At 40.7% G+C, this 26,354-nt stretch overlaps 1 protein-coding gene across 2 annotated transcripts in view; it reads right to left on the bottom strand.

Annotated features, from left to right (window-relative positions):
* LOC121853212 (retinol dehydrogenase 12-like) overlaps nt 1–21,062 on the bottom strand; it is a 111,932-nt gene extending 90,870 nt beyond the window's left edge. For both annotated transcript variants that reach the window (XR_006086276.1, XM_042347204.1), the window contains exon 1: nt 20,778–21,062. Coding sequence is in view for 1 of the 2 variants with exons in the window: in XM_042347204.1 (XP_042203138.1) it covers nt 20,778–20,904 (127 nt within the window). In the remaining variant the exon portion in view is untranslated. The remainder of the gene's footprint in view (nt 1–20,777) is intronic.
* Between the last annotated feature and the right edge of the window lie 5,292 nt (nt 21,063–26,354).

Here is a 26,354-nt window from a genome sequence, read left to right as displayed (position 1 = left end):
GGAGGATCCAGCGGTAGCACATGCTTTCAGAGAGCAGCTCAGACATGGGCTTATAAGCAACCCAACAGCATAATAACGCGAATCCCTGAGCCGAATGGGATACTCTCAACACTATTATGACAAAAACCTGCAGAGAGACCCTCGGCCAGATCAAAAGAATACACCAGGACTGGTTTGATGAAAATGACTCTGCAATCAAAGTACTCATCGATGATAAACGTGCTGCTTTTACTGACTGGCAAAACAACCCTCAGTCTCGGATCAAAGCTGATACTTTCCGCAAGAAGGAAGCGGCTGCCCAACAGGAACTTCGCAATCTAAAGAATGACTGGCTTAAATATAAAGCATGTGAAATACAAAAAATTGCAGATCAGCACAAGATGCATGAATTTTTCAATTCCACTAAAACATTTTACGGGCCAATCATTCGTGGCGCAGCCCCCTCCGCTCATCCGATGGTAACTCCATAATTAAAGACGATGAAGTCCTCCTTCAGCGCTGAAAAGAGCACTACCATCAATTGCTCAACCGAAACACCGATGTGGATATCCTGACCACCCAGCAGGTCCCTCAGCATCCAGAGCTGACCCAACCTCAGCTATCCTCCCTCCCTGGATGAGGTAGCTACTGCCACCAAACAGATAAAAAATAACAAAGCCTCAGGCCTAATGGAATCCCAGCCGAGGTGTATAAAGCAGGAGGACCTCTGCTTACCAGCCGTCTCCACTCTCTCCCGGAAAATATATGGGAAAAGGAGGAAATCCACCAAGCTCTTAAAGACGCCTCCATTATCAATATTTATAAGAACAAGGGAGACCGGCCAGACTGTGGCAACTACCATGTGATCTTGCTGCTCTCCGAAGCTGGCAAGATTATCGCCCAAGTCCTCCAAAACAGACTCTTTCCTCAGGCGGAAAACTTCCTTTCAGAATCTTAATGTGGTTTCAGACCATCACGTGGCACCACTGACATGATCTTTGCTGCCTTCGACTCGGTCAACACAGAAGCCCTCCGGTGGACCCTCAGCCGTTTTGGCTGCCCACCAAAATTCATCGCCATTGTGAGGCAACTCCACGATGGTATGAAAGGCAGTGTCCTGCACAACGACACCCAGTCTGAGTTCTTCCCCATCCAAACAGGGGTTAAAAAAGGGTGTGTACTGGCACCAACTCTCTTTTCCATTTTCTTGGATGCCTTCCTTAGTCGTGCCAGTGCCAATTTAGCCGGCGGGGTGGACATCGAGTACTGGGTGAAGGGGGTTCTTTTCAACATAACACAACTCCAGGCAAGAACAAAGGTGTCGGCAGCTTCCATTACTGAACTTCAGTATGCAGACGACCTCATCCTTGTTGCTCACACTAAACACGACCTATAGGAGAACCTGAACACCTACGCAGTTTAACGGTACTACCCTCTCTAATGTTAACCACTTTCGGTATCTCGGCTCCCACCTGTCCACCACCGCTGACATTGATGAAGAGATTCAGCATCGGATCAGATGTGTATCTCAAGCCTTTGGCAGACTCCGAAACCGTGTCTCCAGCTATAGCGAGCTGAAATTATCTACAAAGCTGCACGAATATCGAGCCGCGGTCCTCCCCAGCATGCTATATGGCAGTGAGACATGGGTCACATACAGGAGGCACCTTAAGGCACTTGAAAACTTTCACCAACGTAGTCTACGTTCATCCTCCGAGTTTGCTGGGAAGACAAGAGAACAAATGCTAATATTCTTGCTGACACCAACTGTAGGAGCATCAAGGCTACCATTATCCATGAACAACTACGCTGGACTGGCCATGTTATCAGCATGGACGACAGTAGACTACCAAAGCAGCTACTTTACAGTCACCTAACAAATAGTAAACGTAATGTCGGCGGGCAATTGAAAAGACAAACCTGAAAAAAGTGCCAAATCGGCCCCCTCACCTGGGAGTGGATTACTCCACCACTCGAAAAAAAAAACACCAAAGTGGTGTGGATGGTGTGGTGGTGTGGTGTGGAAATGAGTCTCCGTTATATAAGGATGAATCAGAAAACATTTAAACCATCATAAAACTTGTATCTTATCTACCCAAATCGAGTACTTCCTACTCTACAATTTCATTTATGTGCATTTTTAATGAGAAATTAGTCGCTTGAGATATATTGATGGGAAACTGAGAGCGAGACGGAAATATCTTGATCTACGCTCAAACTCACCTTCCACTTCCGATCTTGCTTACGCAAAAACAATAACTCCTAGGGCAAAAATGCATGTAGACAATCCTGTGCAGAATTTGTATTTCCAATAATTTGTTCTGCATAAACTTTTTTCGTCCGATGCACCGTTTTCCAAACAATAGGGAAAATGTAATAAAAAGGCCCCCTCGGAGGGAAGGGAACTCTTTTGATCTTTATTTGCATAATCATCAGGAGTGTCACGAGCCTGGGCGCTCGGGAACTCGCATAGCGTGAGGCATATGTTCATGCCTACGTTTCATACAAGCTATTAATAAATTGTTAATTGTACTTATTATATTATTATTGTTCTTAGTTACTTAGGTTAATTGTATATTTATGTATGTAATTTATATGCATCATTGTCTTACTCTGTTAAGTCAACTCAAGAGTAATATTAATTAATTATATAAAATATCCAGCAAATGTCTAGATCACGTGATATGAGACGCGCTACTCGGCGTGCCCACGCTTCCCCAGTAGCGAAAAACCCGTGGCATAGGTTAGACGTGTCCATTCGTTCTCTAGCCTTGACCCTTGTCTAGTGCTTTATCCAGTCTTCTGCAATGCCCTAGGGGTATCAGGTATTAGTGACACGTTTAGTTAGGCCTAGGAAGGGATCCTGGTGGTAAGGTATCTCCTGTTTGGTAAGGATAATCATTTTGTAGTGATTGTTGTATATATATATATTTCGTATGTCTTGTGTAATATAGTAATGTTAAGTAATATTTGTTTGGTCTAACTCCTTACAGCATATTTTCGCCCTTCCGGCATCACTCTTATTTTATTATACACTTACTTATTCCCTTAAAGTCATGTTTGCTAGTCAGTACTCCCTTTAGAACATAAATTGAATTAATTAATTATCTTCCCTTTTGTGATTCACTTATTTCAACTGTTCTTACTTTTTCAAGTACATTTAGTTGAGTAGGTTTTTGGTGAGGATAATTATTGCCGTGTTCCCTATTTGTTCCTTTATTTGTTAATAACTTGGGGTAGGATTCACTCCCCAAGTATAAAGGGTAGTGGGATCGCGACAAGGAGTATGTGTGCAAAATTTATTATCTTTATACATTTTTTCCTCTAAAAATCCTTATTTGACTGGACTACAAAAAATGGGAAACGTAAAATGTATGTTAATGGCAAATTGGTTCAGGGCTGGAGTAAACTCCTGAGAAAGATGCAAAGAGAATGGAGTGCAAATCCAAAGATAATGAAATAAAGGAAGTACTAAAAGAAACTGCAAAAATGTGTAGTGAAATCAAGCAAGAGGCGCGGAATAAATACTGGACAGACTTTATAGGGAGAATTAGAAATTGCAAGAGCTTGGGTGAGATATGGAAGAAAGTGAATAAAGTGCAAGGTGTTCGAAGCAAGGGCAACAGCTACGTTGACCCACAGGGCAGGGCCAATCAACTTAATAGTTAATGGGCTGGAACTGCTAGTTTTGCCGAATTACCTCCGAGTGTGCAGGCCTCATTACAAAGTATGAGTAGAGTTAGGCGTGAGTTAGTTCAAAGTTGGTGCACACTGGAGGATGAAACATATGTTCTTATAACGAGAGGCGAGTTATTATATGCGATTAAAAAGGGAAAGTACTATGGCATCCGGTGATGATGGAATAACATATGATATCCTAAACTGTCTGGCTGGTATTAGAGAAGGGCCCCTGTTAGACTTGTTTAATATGTCTTATAATGGAGGTTGCATCCCTCTTAGGTGGAAAAAAAAGTAATTATACCAATACCAAAGAACAATGAAGATTTTCGTCCCATATGTTTGACCTCTCCTTTTTATAAAACAATGCAAAGAATAGCATTAAACAGGTTGTTGTATAAAATAAAAAATATCTTGGTGCCCAATTTACATGGATTTACGCGAGGGAGAAGTACTGCGGACTGTGTTGTAAGGAGTTTGAATAATCCAAGGCTACATGCAGGACTTTGGTAGATTTAAAGGGGGCCTTTGATAGGGCAAATAAAGAAGTTATATTTGAGGAACTAATTAATCTAGAGGTTTCTGGAAAGTTACTGAAATGGATTGTCGATTACTTGAGTAACAGAATGACTAAAGCATGGTTGGTAGTCAGAATAAAGAGAGATGGAGTTGGGGACTCCACAGGGAGGTGTACTTGGCGCCACTCATTTTAACATATTGATGAACATAATGGCTCGCTACGAATTTCCTGGAGGCACACAAGTGCTGAGGAACGAAAACTGCCACAAGATTCTCAGATAAAATTTTCTTCATTATTTAAGCAAATATAAGAACATTTGGAAACTTCTCGTGATCTTAAATAACAATGAATAGTTTCTTATTATAAAAATTCTACCTTTGGATTGTTTAATATTTATCCTGACAGTAATGCAGCCGAAAATAGATCCACCAATCACAATCATCTTTACATACAGCCTTACTTTACCAAGTATTGCCAGGTAAAATTGCCAGTAAGAGACTTAGGGTTGGGTCGCTGGATCTATGGCTGACTGTACATTGGGTATAAGGTTGAGACCTTTAAGAGCTTTGGCATGGAGGGGAAATGGTGCAAATATTCCCATTTTAAGGATGGTTTATATCAGTACTATACGTTCAGTCATTGACTATGCAGCTCCCATCCTTGTAATGTACAGTAAGAAACTTATTCAAAAGCTTGAAGTGATACAAAACGAGGCCATGAGAATCGTTTTAGATTGACAACGGAACACTAATGAAAGAACAGATCTTGGCTACTGTATAATATGATGATGACGTATGGAGTACTATGGAGTAGATTGATATTACATTTCATTACAAACTTATTTAAGGTTTAGACCATGGCAAGAAGGATGCATTGCAGTAGATATTTTACAGCTTGAAGGAAAAAAAAAACATTGGCATCCCAGTTATTTACGAAATGTCTTTTTAGAGAAAAATAAATAGTCTTCTCAAGCGAAACATTGTACTATTGTGATGGATCAGTATTAAGTAACGGTCAAGCAATATGTGTTGTTTTTATAAGGGAATATGTTATCAATGAGTGTTATGCAGATGAAACTGTTTGTAAAAGAATTAGTAACAACACCTCATCCACGCTGGCTGAACTACACGCAATTTGTGAAGGACTTCAGTTTACTATAGCGAAATGTAAAGAAACATATATATATATATATATATATATATATATATATATATATATATATATATATATATATATATATATATATATATATATATATATATATATATATATATATATATATATATATATATATATATATATATATATATATATATATATATATATATAATATATGTTATTAGAAATTCTACTTGGAAACCACGATTGGGCCACCAGAACATCAGCAGTCTAGACTCTGTTATATTTCACAAAGCCTGTTCAACGAGTTATGGACGCGGAACTCCAATGCTCTGATCACCTAAGCAGCACAGGTGGTCCCCATTAGAGGTTCAGGCGCCACAAGCTCGCAACAGGCTTTGAGTGAAATATAACAGAGTCTAGGACTGTTTTTAGTGTTCTGGTGGCCCAGTGGTAGCGTTTCCCGGTCACAATTATAAGATCGTGGGTTCGAGTCCTGGCAGGGCGAGGTGTTGATTATATGTAGAAGTCCATGCTTATTGGACAAATAAAATATATATGGATCCCTTCGAAGCTGGATTTGGTATAACGTTGCTCTGATCACCAAAGCGACACGGGTGGTCCCCATTAGTGGTTCACGGCGCCAAAGCCGTTGAACAGGCTTTGTGTGAAATATAACAGAGTCAGGACAGCTTTTAGTGTCCTGGTGGCCCAGAGGTAGCGTTCCCCGGTCACAATTATAAGATTGTGGGTTCGGATCCTGGCGGGTGAGGTTGTTGAAAATATATATATATATATATATATATATATATATATATATATATATATATATATATATATATATATATATATATATATATATATATATATATATAATGACCCTCATTAGGGTCTGGGGGTGAAAATATTATTATAATAATAATAATAATATAGAACCATAAATATATAAAAGATCAACACAGTAGTTAGAAACGATATATGTATGATGTGTTGTCAAAGGAGAAACAATTGAAACCATGCAATTGTATGTAACTGAGGCAGAAAGACAGAGCAGCACCCTGGGACATGGTCACAATTTTCGTGATGCCATATGGCAGCAGGGTCTACCATTATGCTTCGAATATCTTCCCAGGCGGTAGTACCTCCCTGTTTGATAGCTACCTACTACTTACTACTGAAACAATTAAAAATATGTTAAAAATTAAATGACATATTTCACATATATGCACAAGGATATAGAAGTATACACAAGCTGTTCCTCTCACACTGCACTTTGCTTTTGATACTTATTGGGGCTTATATTGCATCCCTGTCCCCGTCATGGGAAGTAAAATTGGTTACTCAGGACAAGGGGTAAAACAGGACCAGGGAAGGGTAAGTTTAAATGTATACTGTACTATACAAACAGTAGGAGCGTTAGAAATGAAATAGACTTGCTGATAGCGGTTGTATGTACCGAGAATGTGAGCGTCATAGCAATCACGAAGCAAATTGAATCTAACGAGCAAAAACTTTTTATCCAGAGTACCCATAGAAAGAGTACAACCTTTTGCACAAGGACAGGGAAGGTAGGAAGGGGGAGGGGGTTGCACTTTCCGCCGTCAGGGATACTGATAAGATATTGTAGTAATAATAATGAATTCAATAAAAAGGTGAAATAGGAACCGAGTCTGTATGGGTAGAAATTACAGGCAGGAAAAAACTAATTATGGGGAGTGATTTGCAGGCCCTAAGTCTTGGTAAAGAGGCAGCTCAGCCCATATGGCAGAAATGAATATGGCAGCAAAATATAACAACCTTATGCATTATGGGGATTTCAACTTCCAGAAATGTTGACTGGGATAACATTGTGAGTGACTATGAATCTGTAAAGACTTCCCAGATGCAGTACAGGAAAAAAAATTTGAAACAACTATTACAGAACCTACTACTAGAATTTGACAATATAATTAGACTAGTATTAACAAATAAAGAAATATTATCAGAGGAATATCACGTAGGAAAGAACTAAGGAACAGTGATCACAGAAAATCAGTTTCACTAAAATTGGGAAACGAAAAACAATGAAATATGGTCAAGTCCTAAACTTTCGATTGGCCGGATTATCAGGGTTAAGAAGGTACCTAGGTGAGTGCGCCTGGGATCAGGTGAGTCCCAGTAAGTCACTGGTGACAAAACAATTGATCACCAATAATATATTCACTTTCGTACACTAAGTAAAAGCACCAAGAACAAAATACCATACCAGGGCCAATAAGGGGTCAAATAAGAATGAGCCAAGGTGGATGACAGAAAATTTAAACATGACATAAGAATAAAGAAAAGAATTTATAAGAAATTAAAGGAGGGAGCAGCTCAGAAATAGATATAATAGACTATCCTAGGAATGTTAAGAAAAAATGTAAGGAAGGCAAGAGGACTACAAAATCAGGATAGCAAGATAATCAGGCGAATCTGAGGATTTTTCCGGGTATATAAGGACAAGGTCAAAGACAAGTGGGACCTTTAAAGAGTCAAGAGAGGAAGTGATCGATGACAGTGTGGAAATAAACAAAAGCGTTAAACAGCTACTTCTTATCAGTTTTTCACAGAAGAAATTCATGAGTAAATTCCCAGAAGTGGAACTGATACTTTAGAGAAGCGAAGAAAGAGAAATTAAAGAATATCACTATCAGAAAAGGGGATGTTCTTAAGAAGATAAATAAATTAAAGAAGACAAAATCCCAAGGGCCAGATGAAATTTTCCTCGAATTTTGAAAATTAGCAAAGGAACAGATTAACGGACCCTCGTAAATTTATTTACAAAATCATTAGACAGGAGTTGTGCCAGACTTGTGAAACAAGGCAAATGTAGTACGCATGTTAAAGAACCAAGATCATCAGCGTCAAATTACCGGCCTACGATTGGTTGACACGTCAGTAGTGGAAATTTCTTGAATCAATTATAGCAAATAGCACCGATCGCATTTGAAAAACCAAATTAATCTACGATTCTCAACGCCTTGGGTTTACAAAAGAAAAAATCTTGTCTAACAAATGACTGACGTTTTTTAAGGAAGGAAAGTCTTTGAGGTAATGAATAATGACAAAAGAATACGATGTTATTTACTTAGACTTTTAGCTAAAAGCGTTTGATGAAATTACCACATCAGAGCTTCTGAGAAAGTTAAGGCTCATAGTATAAGGCAAGAAAGTTTTAAATTGGGATAAAATCATGGCTCACCGATAGAACACAGAGGTCAGCATAGATGGTGTTAAATCTGAGGTGGGGCTGTGTAACCAGTGGGGAATTGCAGGGGGGGTCAGTACTGGGCCACTCTTGTTCTTAATCTACATAAACGATCTAGATGCTGAGATCAGCAGTGACATAAGCAAGGATTTGAGGATGACACCAAGGAAATGGGGCGGCAGATTAATTCAGGGCAGGATAAAATGCACTACAGGAGGATTCACAAATAAACTGCAGGAGTGGTGTAATATGGAAAATGGCAAATGAAATTCAACACCAGCAAGTGCAGCGTGCCAATATTAAGAGAACAAATACTGTCAATGTATATAGCCTAAACAACATCAACCTAGAAGTCGACTTGTGAAAGAAGACTTTGGGGTACTGTAAGCCCGGACCGGCCTGGAAAATGGTGCGTTAATGTTCCGAAATGAGCAAACAGAGTATTAGGTTTTTATATCTAAGTGTAAGTAATAAAGGTGCAGAGGTCTTATTGCAACATATCTTGCGCTAGTCAGGCGCACCTCGATTATGCGGATTTCGAGACCTGAATTGCCGCTGTTATAGAAAGGATATCCAATTCACTAGAAGTCGGTGCAACGAAGAATGACGAAAATGATTCCGGGACTTGAAACCCTCCATGAAGATAGGATAAAAAACTAAACTTGCATTCCCTAGAAGAGCGCAGAGTGAGGGGAGAATATGATAGAAGTATTTAAGGATGAAAGGAATCAATAAAGGAGATATATAGATAAAAGTTCTTATAATATCCGGCAGGATGGGACTCGTAGCAATGTGGATTTAAGTTGGATAAGTTTAGGTTTAGGAGGGAGATAGGAAGGCACTGGTTCACAAATAGGGTGGTGGACGAGTGGAACAAAGCAGCAACTTAGTAGTAAGTGCTGGAACGCTGGAAGGTTTTAAGGGGAGGCTAGATAGATTCATGGATGATAAGAGAGAAGTGGTAGTAACTCTCGACAGGACCTGCCATGCACAGACCAACCAGCCTATTGCAGACTCCATATTTTCTTAAGTTCTTATGTTCTCACACGTAGTTTTGGTGGTATTAACACATAAAACTAATTCGTGTGGTAGATAACAAATTCTTCATATGAACGAGTCTGGGGTGGATATTCTTCATATGATCACTGGGGACACAACAGGTGGCCAAGACCTCACCAGTCGGTTAGGTTATGTTAGGTTAGGTTAGGTTAGGCTCTTCATTCATACCTGCAGGAATTTAGGTTAGGTAAGGTTACGTTAGGTTAGGTTAGGTTAGGTTAGGTTAGGTTAGGTTAGGTTCTCCATTCATACCTGCAGGAATTTATGTGGCGTGACCGATTTTATAATAATGCTTATGAGAATCTATGTACTATCGTGCACCAAAGTCGTGTCCACTACCCAGCCACAGTGAGGGTTCGAATTGCCTTGAGTCTGAAGTTTCGAAACAGTTGGGGGAAATGTTATGGTCTGCCAACAGATGTCGCCCACTGTAGTGTGTGTGTGGGGGGTGGGGAATAGAGGAGGAGGGGGGCTGGATGAGAGCCAGGTTTATTTATTATTTATACCGCCATAATTTCAAGCTGCCTTTTTAACTACGTTTTGTCTTACAGTTATTTCTTTATGGTTACAAATTCATGGAACAGGTGCAGTGCCCTGGGTGCTTATTGCCGCTCAGGTCACAATGATACTTTAAAGAATGGAATATAGTAAGGATAAAAATGAAATATGCAAGGATCAGGGTGAAGGGCCTTGTTCAGCTAGTTTTACTCAGCGACCACGTCACAATTTTGTTGTTATTCCGACAAAGAGATTATGGTAATATTTATTTATATTCCACCCATCCTTTGCTTAATAAATATTTGTGATAATATGCAATATTATATAATTATATACTTATGTTAAAAAGAGTGGAGTGAAAAAGTTATCAATATTGTAAAACAGTATTCAGAATTAATCTAGATGACTGTTCCAAATCTTCCAAGTTCCAGTGTTTAAACACCGCACCACAATATGCAAACTTCATATATTTTGGAGTGTGCTCAGTTACCGTTAATATTGTGTGTTGAACATCATGAGCATTTCAATGATGGTAGCAATTATAACTATATAATTATATTGTGTTATAAGACAACACATTCCACGACGTGTCATACAGATCAATTTATACCACAAAATACATAATTTGTGGCTGTTAAGTTACTTTGTTTTGAATTTTCATGGGATATAGTTTAAGACATCATTAAGGGCATGGATTTAAGATAACACTGTAGGTGAGTTAATATATATTAATTGTATTTACAAACAATACTAAAATCCAAACAATACACCAATACACACATCTTAGTATTTGGTGCAGTAGGGTGTGTCATACGGAGGCGAATTTTTTTTTTGGGAGTTTGAAAAATCGGCCCATGGTATTAATGATGTAGTTCTATGTGCAGAATCATGTGATATCTTCAGATTTGAAAAGTTTTCATTTTTTGCTAGGTAAATTTTAACTTGAAATCTTATGAAAATTCAGTATTCACCCTTTTTACCAACACCATAATAAGCTTATTTAAAGTAAAGTAAATGTATCGGAGTTGTGAATTTATTAGGATGAAAATGATCAGAATAATTGAAGCAATGATCTTGACACATTTATTAAATTTAATATTCCTTTAGAAAACAAAATCATCAAATACAGGCTCGGTTTTACTACTACGGCCGGTGTTGCTGCACACCATAGAGAACATGTCTTTCTTGCTTCTGTTTCCACCAATACCTCCTGCTGACCACCTGAGCTAGGATGTAGCCTTCCCTCCTCTCCTGGCTGTACCGCGTGACTGCTGGCCCCTGCAGCTCACTGCTGGTACCTGGCAGCTCTATACACTGGGTGTGTGCGAGGGCCGAGCAGGAACATGCATGGGGTTGTCCAGGAAGCTCTGGCTTGAACATTGGTGAGGGGCTGCAGGTAAGAGGGGCTCACTGCCAGCCTGGATGGCCGTAAGTCTAGCGGTCAGTGAGGGTCTTGGCACCTAGATTGACTTCAGGAGTCTTCCTGACCCTGGAAGGAATCGTCACCAGCATTCGTCATGCCCAGATCACTCTGCAGTGCTCACTATCCAGATCTTTTTGACTGCCACTCTTCTCTCCTCTCATCCTTGCCGCGTGCATTGTCCCAGAACACTGCACCGAGGATAGGCATACCCGGGAAGATCTACTACAGTCGCCACAAATCTGAGACAGCCTTCATGGCTCACTCAGAGCTCAAGCTGGAAGAGAACTTACGGACCTTCAGAGGCGTGAGCTTGACCTTGGTGTTGAACCAATTTGGCAAGTAGACACTCACGATGAATTGGACCAATAAGTCTCAGGTTGTGAAGCTGGTTCCCTTTCAGTTTATGATGGTGGTGCCGGGGCCACCGAGGCCGTTGAGCACCTAGAATGTGAGACTGGACCTATCTGCAGGTAGCAAGTCTATCGAGCATATTACCCCAGTTTTGATGGCATTGCAAATCGTAACCATAGTACTGTGGTCTAATTCTCAAGATTAGGTCAATGACAGTATATTACCCAGCTCACTTGAGAGTGGAGGGCCAACTGTGATTTTTAGCTTCGGTTATTTCTAACTCAGTGTGACGTCCAGCATCTTGCCAAGAGGACCAGACCATCTGTTGTTGAAAGAGTCTTGCCATCCAGCTCCTGGATCGAATGTCTGGTGGCAACTTCGTTGGTGTGGAGGAGTCTAAATGAAATCAGACCATCACCACAAACCGCTAAAACTCTATCCACTGTGACCCCCTTGCCACCTGTGTGTTGGGTGTTGGTGCTGTCCCCTCCAATGGCCTGCGGGGTGGTCTCCGTTCTCTCATGAACGGTTCACAATGGTATCTGCCGCTATATACAGCTGGTTCCTGGTATGCTTTCTCTAGCATTGAAATACCAATACTTCCCTCCTGGTTCACTGCAGCTTGGGGTAGTGTTCTCCTTCACCATGGCGGGGAACAACTTGTCCAGAATCTCAACTTTCATGAACACTTTAGTGTCATCCTTCTCCCATCAAAAGAACAAACAATTGATTCCATTTTCTCTTATCCCCTTATCAAACTCCTCTTCTGGGATTTTTGGCAGTTTCTCCTGTTTCCTGCTACTTTTGTTATGATCTATCACCAGGTGTGAACATCATCAGGTGTTGCTCGACACGTCCCAGCCCAAGGCAGCTATTGCTATCTCTGCAGTTTCTCTGAGACCAGTGTGGTGTCGCATGCTGGCCAGAGCTATGCTCGGGATATCTTTCCTATTTCGAATCTTATGCCTGGAAGGTTTGGGATCATTATTTTCTGGGTTAGGGACAAAGTCACCATTCTCCTGGTCAACACTCGGATCAGCCATGGGGAAGTCATTAAACTCTGAATCAACTTGACTCCAATCATCGGCCTTTTTTACCTCACCCTGGGCCTTCTCAAGTCTCTTTTCCTCGGCAACTCTTCTGTCTCTCTGTGGCAGCCTCCTGTCTCTTGGACTCCGGAATATCTTGGCTAGAAATCATGAGAGCCCCTATACTGCCAGTCTTCTCTCTCTGTGCTTTGATAAATGCCAGTTCGATCACAGGAATCTTCAGTTCAAGCTTGCAAATACAGGAGATGTGGGCCTCGGATTTACAGTCACGATCGCATCCAAACTCAGGACAGAGAACAATTGGGCACTTGCAAGTAATTATGTCAAATAACTGGTCCAGTTGCTTGGCAAAGCTGTCCTTAACTGCAAGTTTTCCTCTCCCAAGAGAGATATCTCTTGCCTTTTCCCAACTGGCTAGCAGTCTCACTAATCTTCTTCTGACTTGTTATGACTGGAGGTTTGAACTGAGCGTTAGCCAGAGTGTACTGTGCCAAGACAGCTTTGGTCATATCACTGGCAATGTCTTTGTTTGTGTAAGTTCTTTGGTTCTTTCACTGATTTGCCTGATTAAAACACCGTATCTCAAAGCATCTCTCAATGTAGGCAACTCCGACTTCAGGAGCTCTCTCCCAGACCCAAGATAGTGACTGAGATGGCTGGATTTTTGGTTCCTCGTCCTGACACAAGCAGCCATCGCAAATATTATCAACTTATAAATGCATCAGAATTTGAAACAGAAAAAATATTGTTAGTTGGGTTGTTAAAGAATGAAGTCAGAAAGCAATGTTCACTATTTAATTGTAATGCACTAATGCAGCTGTACGTTAAATTTTCGATAAATTTCACGCTAAAATTTACCTAGCAAAAGGTTGCAAAATATTGAAACTGAAATTATTTTCTGTTTATATACACTAAAATCTACCAAAAAAGTGATGGGCCATTAGTTTTAGCTGATCTTCCCTCCTATGACACACCCTATTGGTGCAGCCATCCATTGCATTCAGGACTTCATCAAGGCGATTAGGAATGGAGTCGGGCCAGCCTAGGCACACCCCACAGTGTAGACACTTGTGCCTCCCCACGTGCGTAGCTTTGGCCTCTATAAGCTGCACAGGTTCGCTGCTCCCCAATATCCCAATCCCATCACTTCATCATGGCCCAAATATGTTCAATTGGACTAATATCACATCTAGTGTTGGCCAGTCATTGACCCTCCCAATTTCAGGGTGATCCTGGAGGTGGTCCTTAACTATGTTGCTGTTATGAATGGGACTGTTGTCATGATCCAGCCTGATATGTGGGGCTGGAACTGCCATAGGAATTAAAACTTGCTCCAGGACGTCTACATACTGCTCACCAGTTAAGGCAGCCATTGATCTTGACCAGTTCACCTGGCCCATGTGCACATCCACCCCAGAATGACACTGACACCCTACCACTCACTGCATAATGTTGAATGTGTTTCTCATGGTAGCGTGTGTTGGGGGCGCCAGCACTGCCTTGCCGGCTCCCAGACCTCAACACCGTTTCATCGGTAAAATATAATGGTTCTCCAGTATTCTTCTCTATGTGGAAGGTGTTCCAATGCAAAGCAGTGACACTCCTTGTGAGTAGTTGCTAGCATCTCGTGAAGTCGTCATGTGATGGCAGTTGCGGCCCAGATTTCTTGTATACTCCCGCTGATGTTCGCATTGGATATGCGTTGCAGCTGCCACGATCATGGCGTCCATCCTTGCCCAGCGTTATTCGTGGCCTCCGCTTCGAGGTTTCATCTCCACTGAGCCCTCTTCCTCCCACCGGCGGATCCACCTCCAAATCGTCTTAGTTCTTCTCCCCACTTCAGAACAATGTTAAGCACAGTTGCTGACTCTGCACATCCCGATGTTGCCTCGCTCAGCAATCACTGCTGACGAATTTGCTAAAATCCTGCAGGCATATCTGATATGTGAGAGTAATATTATGTTGTATAACTGATGCAGGCTTTTTATATACTAGAGTAAATTAATGGTATTGTAACACCTAGGTTAAGCATTATTACTTACTCTGACATAACGTTTTGGTAAATCTTTTGGATCAACTGCCCAAACCCTTTCTATTTCATGTATTCATAGTGAACTGCAAGTGGATCCCCCCACCCCCAAACCTTCACCACCACCCCTGCTACTGTAGAGTGAACATTCGCCGATAATCATCATTATCATCAAGATTTAGTTTAACCAGACCACTGACACCCATTTGAGTCTCTCCTAGGGCTGGCCAGAGGGATTAGTTAACATATATTTGTGTTTCTATAATTTAGTGTTATATTGTTTGGAGGAGATTACAGTATTTCAAAAAGGTCAAAACTGAACTTTGGGAAAATTTTGGAGTCTCTGCTAAAATATCTTACATTGTAGGGTTAGTGAAGCACATTGTTCGATACCGATTTTAAATAGGGCATTCAATGAGAATATGTTGGATTGTTATTTGTGTTCGGCAGTTGGAGCATATAGGTGGGGCTCCATTAGGGGAAGACATGAGTTGGCCATGCGTCAATCGCGTATGCCCAATTCTTAGACGATTCAGAATAGTTTCATGATGTTGAGAGGATTGTTTTGATGATGACCAAGGATAAACTGATGATTTGATCATTTTAGATTATGACTTGTTGGTTCATTTTCCCAGGACTTTTGCCAATCGTCAAATATTAATTGTTTATAGGTAGTTAGCCTCGCCGATAATCAAAATATATGGTTTTCCATTGCTTTACATATTTCTTTAACAATTTTCAGCTATGACATGTTCGTCCCAGATTACATATAACTGTAACAGGTTACATTACGTTAGGGTTCGTTATATAAAAACGTTTTTCTTCATGTTCATTGAGTCGTTCTGAATTCCATTTCTGCTCAAAATACTACATTACCCAACCCAAACTCCCAGGTTGCAACTGGGGGTGTAACATAACCGAGTAAGGTAACGTGCGGCAAATATGACCTCCAAACGCATAGCACATCAAACACCATATTTTTATGGTGAAGTTAACTAAGGAGCTCATATAACAACTGTCAAATAATTATAATAGGGTGTCCCACTAATTACAGCAGATATTTGTAGAGGAGAAAGAATATGTGATTCTGAGTATAAAACTTCTATACATATATGGATTTTTCAGTTTACGTTTAGCGGTGAGGTGGATTTTACAAATTACACAAGGCAACCATTACAAATGGCGGAGTCGAGGCCGGAGATACCGATAGCAATAGCGAAATATAGGAAAGGGGGAAGAAGGTTTAGTAGTGAAAGAATGTGGGTTAAACAGAACAGACTTTTAGGAGGAGAGAAAGTGTGTGGCCTTCTGCCCACTGCATGGTATTGGGTGGTAGGTTGGGGTGACTGGGGCGATGGGAGAGAGGAAAGGATGTGGAGAAAAGGCGAAAGGAAATGGAGGGCCCTATTTGGGTGGGGTGCACCTCATCTTTAATTTGTTTGGAGGGCCCAGTCATTATTTTTTCTGAGTAGGGTTACACTTCTTTATTATAGATAGAGGGAAACGGATGGAGATAGAGACGTGGTGGTTATGATTTTAGGTTGGGGTAGGGGACTGGCCATGGGTGTTGCTTGTTTTTTTTCCACATATCTTAATCCAGCTGAAGTTACGTGGGATTGATCTTTGTTGTAAAGGTTTTAACTCTAAATACAAGGGGGAGGAGCCATGTCGTCGGTTCTGTGAGTGTTCCTTACAGTAGTCCAAATCGTCGCCATGGGTAGAATAGGGGGAGGGGGGTTGGGGAATGTAGGGGAAGATAATGTTATGGGATGGAATGTTCGATTGATGTTAGTCTTGGGGGTTGGGATGAAGGGAAGAGGTGGGGAAGGGAGTAGTGGAGTGGGGGGATGGTGGAGGGGGAGTGTGGGGAGAGAATAAGTAGTCGATTAGTGTTTAGGTGTGGTAACCCACGATGCTCAAATTATGAGGTTTAATAGTTGGGTGGGTAGAGGCGGGGGGGGGGAGTTTAGGCGTGGAGTTGGAACTCGTGAACGTATGATGTTGTTTAATGCAAGTTATGGAACATTACAGTATCTTCAAATGGGTTTTCACGATATTAATAGGCCTTATGTAATCCACCAATAAGGATTACAACAGCATACAGTATGGCTGCAATTGGTAAGAAAAATAAAATATAACATGGCAAAATTTTTGCCCTGCGTAATTTTTACAACCCACCTCACGCCTAAAGTAAACCGAAAAATGCTTATGTGTATAGAAGATTTTCAACTCAATATCACATATTTTTTCACCTCTACAAATATCTGCTGTCACTCATGGGACACCCTGCAATAGTATAAGGACGACATGGGCTATGCTGACAAATTAATGTGACTTACCTGTTGGTGACAACGATGGTAGAAATGAGACCTCGGCATGTTTCAGTGTTCGACATCACCTCCTTCCCCTGCTGTGGGTGGCGCCAACCTTGGTAACAACTTGTGTATTAATTACTGGTGTGCCCATCAGTCTCACCGTCGTAGCCATGATCAGCAGAGATATGGTCGTTGTAGTGTTTTTATTTACCGGTTACACATCCCTCACCATGCTTAATAATATTAACTATTATCATGACATTCTTATTGTTATCATTGATTGCGGAATTCACGATGTTATAAGAACATAAGAACATAAGAATGGAGGAAACTGCAGCGGGCCTATTGGCCCATACTGGGCAGTCCCGTTTACACCCAACCCCTATTGCTCATATGAGCATCCAACCTATGTTTGAAGCAATTCAGCAAATTCGAGTTAATGATGATAGTTGGTAACTTGTTCCATTCATCCACTGCTCTGTTTCCAAACCAGTGTTTACCTATTCCACGCCTAAATCTAAATTTGTCTAATTTAAAACCATTGTTACGAGTTCGCTCCTGGTTGGATAGTTTGAGTACCTTTGTAATGTCCCCTTTGTTTAGCCCTACCTTCCACTTATACACCTCTATCAGGTCGCCCCTCGCTCTACGTCTCTCAAGGGAGTGCAAATTAAGATGCTTTAAACTGTCTCTATACTCAAGGTTCCTAATGCCCGGGATTAGTCTTGTCATTCTCCTCTGAATTCTTTCCAAGGATTCTATATCCATTCTGTAATACGGTGACCAAGTACTTTATTAGCCTTATTACGAGCAAAAACACATTGTTTACTTGGCTTAAGGTTCCTACTTATCATTACTCCTAAATCTCTCTCGCAGTCGGATTTCTCTATGGCATCGTTGTTCATCTGGTATCTGGTTTCCCTGTTTACATCTCCTATACTGAGTACTTTACATTTGTCGTCGTTGAATTTCATCTGCCATTTTTCAGACCATTCGAAAAATTTGTTTAGATCTTCCTGTAGTTTTGCCGAGTCCTCGTCAGATTTGATAACACGTCCTATTTTAGTGTCAGCAGCAAATTTACTTATGTTGCTGTCAATGCCGATATCTATGTCGTTTATGTATATAATAAATAATAATGGTCCAAGTACTGAGCCTTGGGGAACTCCACTTGTGACGTTGCTCCAATGGGACTTAGTGCCGTTAATGCTCACTCGCTGTTTCCTGTCCTGTAACCACGCCCTAATCCATTTAAGAATGTCACCTTTGATGCCATGAGCTTCTACCTTTCTAATTAGTCTTTCGCGGGGGACTCTGTCGAAGGCTTTGCTAAAGTCGAGATATACCACATCATAATTGTGCCCCTCGTCCACCGATTCGAAAACTGATGAAAAGAATGTTAATAGATTAGTAAGGCAAGAACGTCCGCTTGTGAAGCCATGCTGGGAATCATTGATCAATAGGTGCTTCTCCAGGTGATTTCGAATAGAGTTTGAAATGATTGCTTCCAGTAATTTGCCTACTATTGATGTTAGACTGATTGGGCGGTAGTTAGAGGATAGTGATCTATCCCCCTTCTTGAAAATCGGTATTACATTCGCTATCCTCCAGGATTCTGGTACTACACCTGTTTTTAATGACATGTTAAACAACTTTGCTAAGGGCATACTAAGCTCTTCCTTACATTCCTTTAATACTCTGGCAAATATCTCATCGGGACCAAGTGACTTATTAGGCTTTAGTTTGTCTATTTGCTTACTAACATCGTTACTAGTCACAACTATCTCACATAATTTGTTTTCTTCACTATCTCTGAATAGAGTCGGTGCCTCGGGTATCATGTTTAAATTTTCGGTGGTGAAAACTGTTGAAAAATATTTATTCAAATTATTGCTCATTTCTCCGTCGTTATCAGTGAGCTCGCCGAAGTCTGACCGTATTGGTCCAATCTTTTCTCGTGTTTTAGTTTGATACATTTGGCAGAATCCTTTGGGGTTTGTCTTCGCCTCCCTTGCTATCCTTACCTCATTATTCCTCTTTGCTTTCCTTATCTCGGTTTTAACCCTACTCGCCAATACCCTATAATAGTCCCGGAGGTGAATTTCGCCACGATTTATCCTTCTACCTATAGCCTTCCTTTGGCCAATGATGTTCTTTAAATAACAGGGTCATTGTTGTCTGATCTGAGTTTTTTGTATGGTATGTTCTGCCTTTGTGCATTAAGTAACTCACTATTTAAATTGTCGTGGAACTCGGCAATCTCAGATCTCGTTATCAGGTCGGTGTCATCTGTCAGGTTCACAGTCAAGAGCGACACCCCCTCTCTCAGCTGCCTCTTTAAACTGTCAAAGTTTGCCCTTCTGAAATCTGGTACTTTAGTGGAATTTTCCTTACGTCTGCCCTGAAAATCTAACTGGAATCGAATTTCTTTGTGATCACTGTTTGCAAGTTCGTTCCCTACCTCGACATTGCTAATTAGGTTTTCTCTGTTCAACAGAACTAAGTCCAGTATATTATTACCCCGTGTGGGTTCGGTTATATGTTGATTTAGGAAACAGTCCTGTTACTAGATTTATCCCCCACCACACACACTACAGTGGGCGACATCTGTTGGCCGACCATAGCATTTCCCCCAGCTGTTTCGAAACTTCAGACTCAAGGCAATTCGAACCCTCACTGTGGCTGGGTAGTGGACACGACTTTGGTGCTCGATAGTACCTGTACTCATATTTCTCTTCAGTACCCTATGTGATGACAAGTTTAATAAACTATTCTGCATATATTGTATTTTCTCATCCTGATTTAACTAATATATTAAATAAAAAACCTAAGTAATAAAAAGAAAAAAGGAAAACAATGCATCACTGATAAAAAGGGAGGGGGGGGGGGGATATTCTTTACATGGGAGCTTGTGGGGGGGAGATTCTTCAGTTGGCAACATTGGGGGGGGAGATTCTTCATATGATCCCAAATTTGTTACCAAACATTTCACAACTCGTTCCTTTGAAAATGTAGTCAGTTTTAAATAGTTCGTCTTTTGATTCCCAGCACCACAGGCGCCTGAAGAAACCCTGTACATGACGTGTGAAGCAACTACGCATGCTTTAAGGTTTAAGCAGTATTAAAATTCTCACAAATTATGCCCGTATAAATGTGCTTTGAACGAAGGTTGTAATGTTTTTATTAAAAAAGTTCTTGTGGTTTGAAATATATTTCCCTCTTTAAAAATATTAATATGATTGACAAGAAAAACATGGTATATAAAAACATGAAAAATGATAACCATGGAATTCTACCGTATATTGATTTCGAACCAAATGCAACTTGTTTTAATTCTCAAGGTTACTTCTTTAAAATGATATCGACCTTTGCGCATTGAATTTCAAAGAAATTTCGAACGTCAAGCTAACATTAATAAGGTTCTTTATCTTACCTTCAGCGGCACCACGAATGTTATTGGGGCACTCTTGTGGTTCTGGTATGCTTACTTCACTCCAAACTATAACTTATAGAGAGAATGTCACTTACTTGTAAACCACAATAGTGAAAGAATGTGGAGTTCTTGTTTAAAAAAGAACGCCATTCCTTGGGTAAAATAGGCAGTAGACACCCAGTGTGGACTGAAACAACTAAGGAATGCGTCTACTCTCCCCATTTTGTGTCACCGGAGCTTCCACTTGTTCACTGTAACACGACCAGTAGGTTACTGATTACCAAGTTACCAACTACCAAGACTAAAAGTGAAGCCAAGTTGAGCCGCTCTAGTGGACACTTTACACGCATAAATCGTTCCCGACTTCTGCGCATATTAAGCAAGTATCAGTGATGTTGCTTAAGCATAAATTCTACCTAATCATCATTACAGTTCTTATTAGGGGGGGGACATTTATTTTATATGTTGGTTACATTGATTTTGTTATCTGGCGGAAATATAGTGTAACTAAAAGGTTTCTTTATCTACAGTATATTTCTGTAACATCGAACAAACACATTTCAATTAACAAATAGATGAATGACACAGGACAGCAGACTCGTTTTAATAATAATAATAATGATAATAATATTACATTATTATTATTATTATTATTATTATTATTATTATTATTATTATTATTTAATTATTATTATCATTCAATAAATCACCCTACAAATTTACATTTGGTTTGGCAGGTATAGAGACAATGCAAATACTGTATACAGTTCAACATGTGTATAGACAACGCATGTATACGGTGAATGAAGTTACATTGGATAAATAAATTACCACTAAAACATGTAGTGGCAACTCTCGGTGATAACCAAGAGGAAGGGAGGCGAGTGTCGAGTTGGCAACAGCTGATGTGACCTTGAGAGAGCACTGGGTGTGGTAGAGTTGCCACCTCGCACACAAGAAAGATTATTTTACTATAACATTAACTTCTTTTTTATTGTGTGATGTATCTGATTGTTTAATACCAGAAAATCCTCCATATTTTTTTTTAATTAGAGTGCAAGGGGCATGTTCAGTGTCAGTAAGTGAGGAAACTGAAGTATCCGGAGAAAACCTGCAATGTTAGGGAGCGTTAAATCAACAGTTCTCTACTGACTTCATCATATTGTCACTTTATGTAACTTGCTGACAAAACCCATGACCCTTCAGGCCTTTACGCCCTTAATGCATGAGTCGTAAAGGCAAGCGTGAACTCGCATGCTTCCCAGTTGGGCACTGTAAACGCTTCTGCGCTTCACCTTGCACAGGATGTAAGGGGGTGCCCAATAAACAAGCCCCCTCGTGGGCAATCTGTAATCTGTACTGACTTCCAACCCAACCGGAAATCCAACCCGGATCACAGTTACGAGAGGGAAATGGCCTGACCTGTAGAAATCGTAATTATTAAAGAGTTTAGTTTAACAAATTTATTGACAAAGCGTGTAGTACAGTTTGCCTATTCTGAGTAATTCAGTCAGGTCTTGACACTGAGGGTGGTATCACGTCTCACTGCCACGCAGGACAGAGGTTCATACACAAAAAAATTCATCATATTCATTAACAGCTATATATGTATAGAGGTCAGATTTATGTGGGTAATGTCACTGTTCACTGTCATGCAGGACAGAGGTTCGCACACAAAGAAATGCATCATATTCATTGACACTATATATAGATCAGAATGTCAGATTCATGTGGGTAATGTCACTGAACACTGCCATGCAGGACAGAGGTTCGCACACAAAGAAATGCATCATATTCATTGACACTATATGTAGATCAGATTCATGTGGGTAATGTCACTGTTCACTGCCATGCAGGACAGAGGTTCGTACACAAAGAAATACATCATATTCAGTAGCAGTATATATAGGTCAGTGGTTCACATACATTGGACGTCATATTCTCATTGAAGACTAATCAGTGAGGGCTAGCAAATTTGGGATAAACAGCAAGAATGTCCTCAAGCACCCCCGATTCAATGTAGTAATTACAAAGTTCAAGATACAATAAATCAGGTGGCCTGAAGTCCTTGACAGTGTCACATTCAATAATATAGTGCTTAAGTGTATGCTTTAAAGGTTTATCACAAAGTTTACATGCTGAGTGTTCCGGTATGGGTACAGCGTTACTAACCTGCCAGATGTGGCTGTATCCTAGCCTAATTCTGGCCACGATTACATCACATTGTCTGGTTCTGTCCTTATGCTGGCCATACCGGTACCTCTTGTCACAAAATTTGTCATATTTACTAATGCTACAACTGCCAGGTCTCTCTGCATTTCTCACTTCTTCTAGATTAGAGTTCATGAATCTGACTTGAATGTTTTTAAGTACAGCATTGGACAGGCCAAAGTCACGGTCAACATTTTCTTTCTTGCATGCCTCATTGGCCAGTCTATCAGCACGGTCATGTACCTGATTCCAACATGGGATGTCATTTTATTTAGGAAAAATATAAAACTATACAATATATATACATATCAAGAATACATACTCATTTACAGTATGTCTGGCAGGGGTATACAGCTCATTTAGTAATTGGTCAAGGTTAGTTCTAACCCACGTTGCACGTAACAGTATGTTGACTTACAATGATTCAGAACTTCAGGCTTAGTCACGGCCACTAACGAGAAATCTTCTGAAACAACTATTAGTTCAGTTTGTTTGTTAAGAATCAATAGATCGTCATTCGCCTTCAATGGAAATGGTTCTAAATGCCATGCAATAAACTTCTTTTGTAATTTTAGTTGAATGTATATTAGCATTTCCTTATACGTTAAAGTTGCATCTAATAAAGGGTAATGATATACCACTTCATGCTCCTGAAAGATAGGATTTAGATGATATTTAGTTTCATCTATATGTAAAGCGGCAATAAGTTGACCAACTGGCAACGACTAAATCAGCTATGAGCCTACTATTGGTGATTGTAAAAGCTTGCACAGAGGCTTCAGCTACATGCATATATTCTGTAAAGCAGAATAGCTATTCTAGTGAAGACTCTGACCGTGTGAATCCCTGGACAACTCGTGTTAGTTGATAGTTTCATCAACAATAGCATTCATCTGAGTGTTCAGAGTTTGTACTGCCTTGTAGGACTATTCAATGGCCCTATTTTGTTTCATAACCGCTTCTGAAACTGCATTCGTTCGTTGTCCTAGTTTAACTACATCTTCGGCGGTTGCCATACCAAACAGGGTGTTACTTATTAAACTAACAAAATTTAATAGACCACGTTTTTGACGCCAATGAGAATGTACATTATTCCTGATGTCTTCAGGGATTATGGGGAAACTTATGTCGTGGCCCTCGACATCTCCAAAGCATTTGACAGGGTATGGCACAAGTCTTTGCTATCTAAACTTCCCTCTTTTGGTTTCTCTCCCCCACTTTGTTCTCTCATCTCTAGCTTCCTTGAGAATCGATCCATAGCAGTTGTTGTCGAGGGATCGATTTCTCGCTCTTTCTCTACCAATAGTGGCGTCCAACAGGGTTCTGTTCTTTCACCAACTCTCTTCCTTCTTTTTATCAATGATTTACTTCACACTACAACTAATTCTATCCATTCTTACGCCGATGATTCTACTCTTCACTCTTCCTCACATTTTCCCCTTCCTCCTAACTCTCAAACTAGATCTGTTTCTAGAACTGATATCATTACTTCTATCAACGCGGATCTGTGCAGCATCTCTGAATGGGGAGATACAAACTTGGTTAAGTTCAATAGTAACAAAACTCAATATTTACCAATTACACTTTGTAAATTAGACGATCTCCCACCAATTACATTTCAGGACTCTATCATCCTCCCAAATTCTGAAATAAATATGTTAGGCCTCACCATTTCCTCCAATATGTCCTGGAAATCACACATCCTTAGTATAACTAAAGCTGCCTCCCGAAAGTTGGGAATGCTGTACAGATGCCGCAGCTATTTCACTCCTGAGCAGTTGCTCCAAGTATATAAGGGATTCATTCGTCCTAACTTGGAGTACTGCGCTTGTAGTGGCTCCTCTCCCCTACAACTTCCAACTGAGCTCCGGCCGCGCGCCGACCAGCCAATCAGCGTACAGCCGAATCGAATCGAAAAATGTTAGTGACAGGGGGAAAGGAGGTTCAGGGGAAGAATAAAGGGAGGATTGAAGTGAATTTTAGGAGGAGAGAATAGATGCAGTGGCTAAACACCGCTTGCGTGAGGGAGTATAAGATGGAGGCAGCAGCAACCCGCCCGGACGCGGCCGGGAGGCGACAAGACACAGCCGAATCGAATCGAAAAATGCTAGTGACAGGGGGTAAGGAGGTTCAGGAGAAGGATAAAGGGAGGATAGAAGTGAATTTTAGAAGGAGAGAACAGGTGCAGTGGCTAAACACCGCTTGCGTGAGGGGGTAGGCAATGTGCCCGGAAGGTGCAACAATCATAATCAGGACGAGGCAGGGGGAGGGCGGGAGCAGGTCCGGGCAAGCAAAGGGCCAACGCGGGTGCTCAGGTTGTCGTCTTAGCTTAGGCAGTGTTGGCAAAGCGGAGGAAGAACCGCCCCGCCACGGCGGCGACGCACAGGCAACACAGGATCAAAGATAACAGAGAAGGTGAAAAAATGGAAATGTAGCTAGTCGTAGGGTTGTTTGGAGAAAGATGAAGGTAAAGTCTTTGAGCTATGTCAAAGAGGAAAGGAGCGAGTTGGAGGAAGGGTTTTGAATCTTTGAGCTTGAAGTGTCAAAGTATTCGTAGTAAGGAAGGATGAGCGTATCGTAGGAGAGTTTTTAGTAATAGCAGGAGACAGTTTTGAGCTTTTATGTCAAATTATGAACGGAGACGAGAATGAGATATAGGTTGATTGGTTTCAGACTTGAGTTAGGTCGAATTTATTGAGATTGGATGTCACAGACGTTGGGTATGTTTGATTTGGTTCTGAGAGTTGTTGGTCTTTGAGCTATGTCAGAGAGAAATGGAGAGAGTTGGAGGAAGAGTTTTGAATCTTTGAGCTTGAAGTGTCAAAGGATTTGTAGTAAGGAAGGATGAGTGTATCGTAGGAGAGTTATTTAGTAATAGCAGGAGACAGATTTGAGCTTTGTCAAATTGTGATCGGAGATGAGAGTGAGATATAGGTTGTTTGGTTTCAGTCTTGAGTTAGGTCGATTTTGTTGACAGTGACTGTTATAGAAGTTGGGTATGTTTGATTTGGTTCTGGAGAGTTGTAGTAATTATGAGAGGCTTTGTCTGGCGGGGGGGTGTTGTGTTTGGAGATTGGCTGTGGGAGGAGTTTGTGTTTGGGGGTTGGCGGGGGTGGCGGTTGTGTGATTGATTTGAGCTGAGTTAGAATTGCTTAAGGGGGGTTGTGTGAGTGTGTATGTGTTTGTGTGGAAATATAGTAAGGGGAGAGGGGAGGGTTAGGATAATTGTTATAAGGTCAGGTATGGTTCGGTTGTTGGGAGGAGGAGGAGGAGAGGAGAGGGGCTTTGGAGGTTGTTGGGTTAATTTATAGTATGGTAGGATTTCTTAGGGGTGATATGATTTGTGTGGCTAATGAATAGGTGTAATGAGTCATGTTTTTTTTTGTTTTTGGGGGAGGGTCGAAAGGATTGGAAAAGTTGAGTTAGCTTTTTTTTTTAGGAGGGATTGTGAGTAAGATTGG

This window comes from Homarus americanus, unplaced genomic scaffold (genome assembly GCF_018991925.1).
Source record: "Homarus americanus isolate GMGI-L3 unplaced genomic scaffold, GMGI_Hamer_2.0 scaffold32871, whole genome shotgun sequence".
In the NCBI taxonomy this organism is placed as follows: Eukaryota; Metazoa; Arthropoda; class Malacostraca; order Decapoda; family Nephropidae; genus Homarus; species Homarus americanus.
The sequence above is the reverse complement of the archived record's forward strand: the minus strand, read 5'-3'. Positions and strand labels throughout refer to the sequence as shown.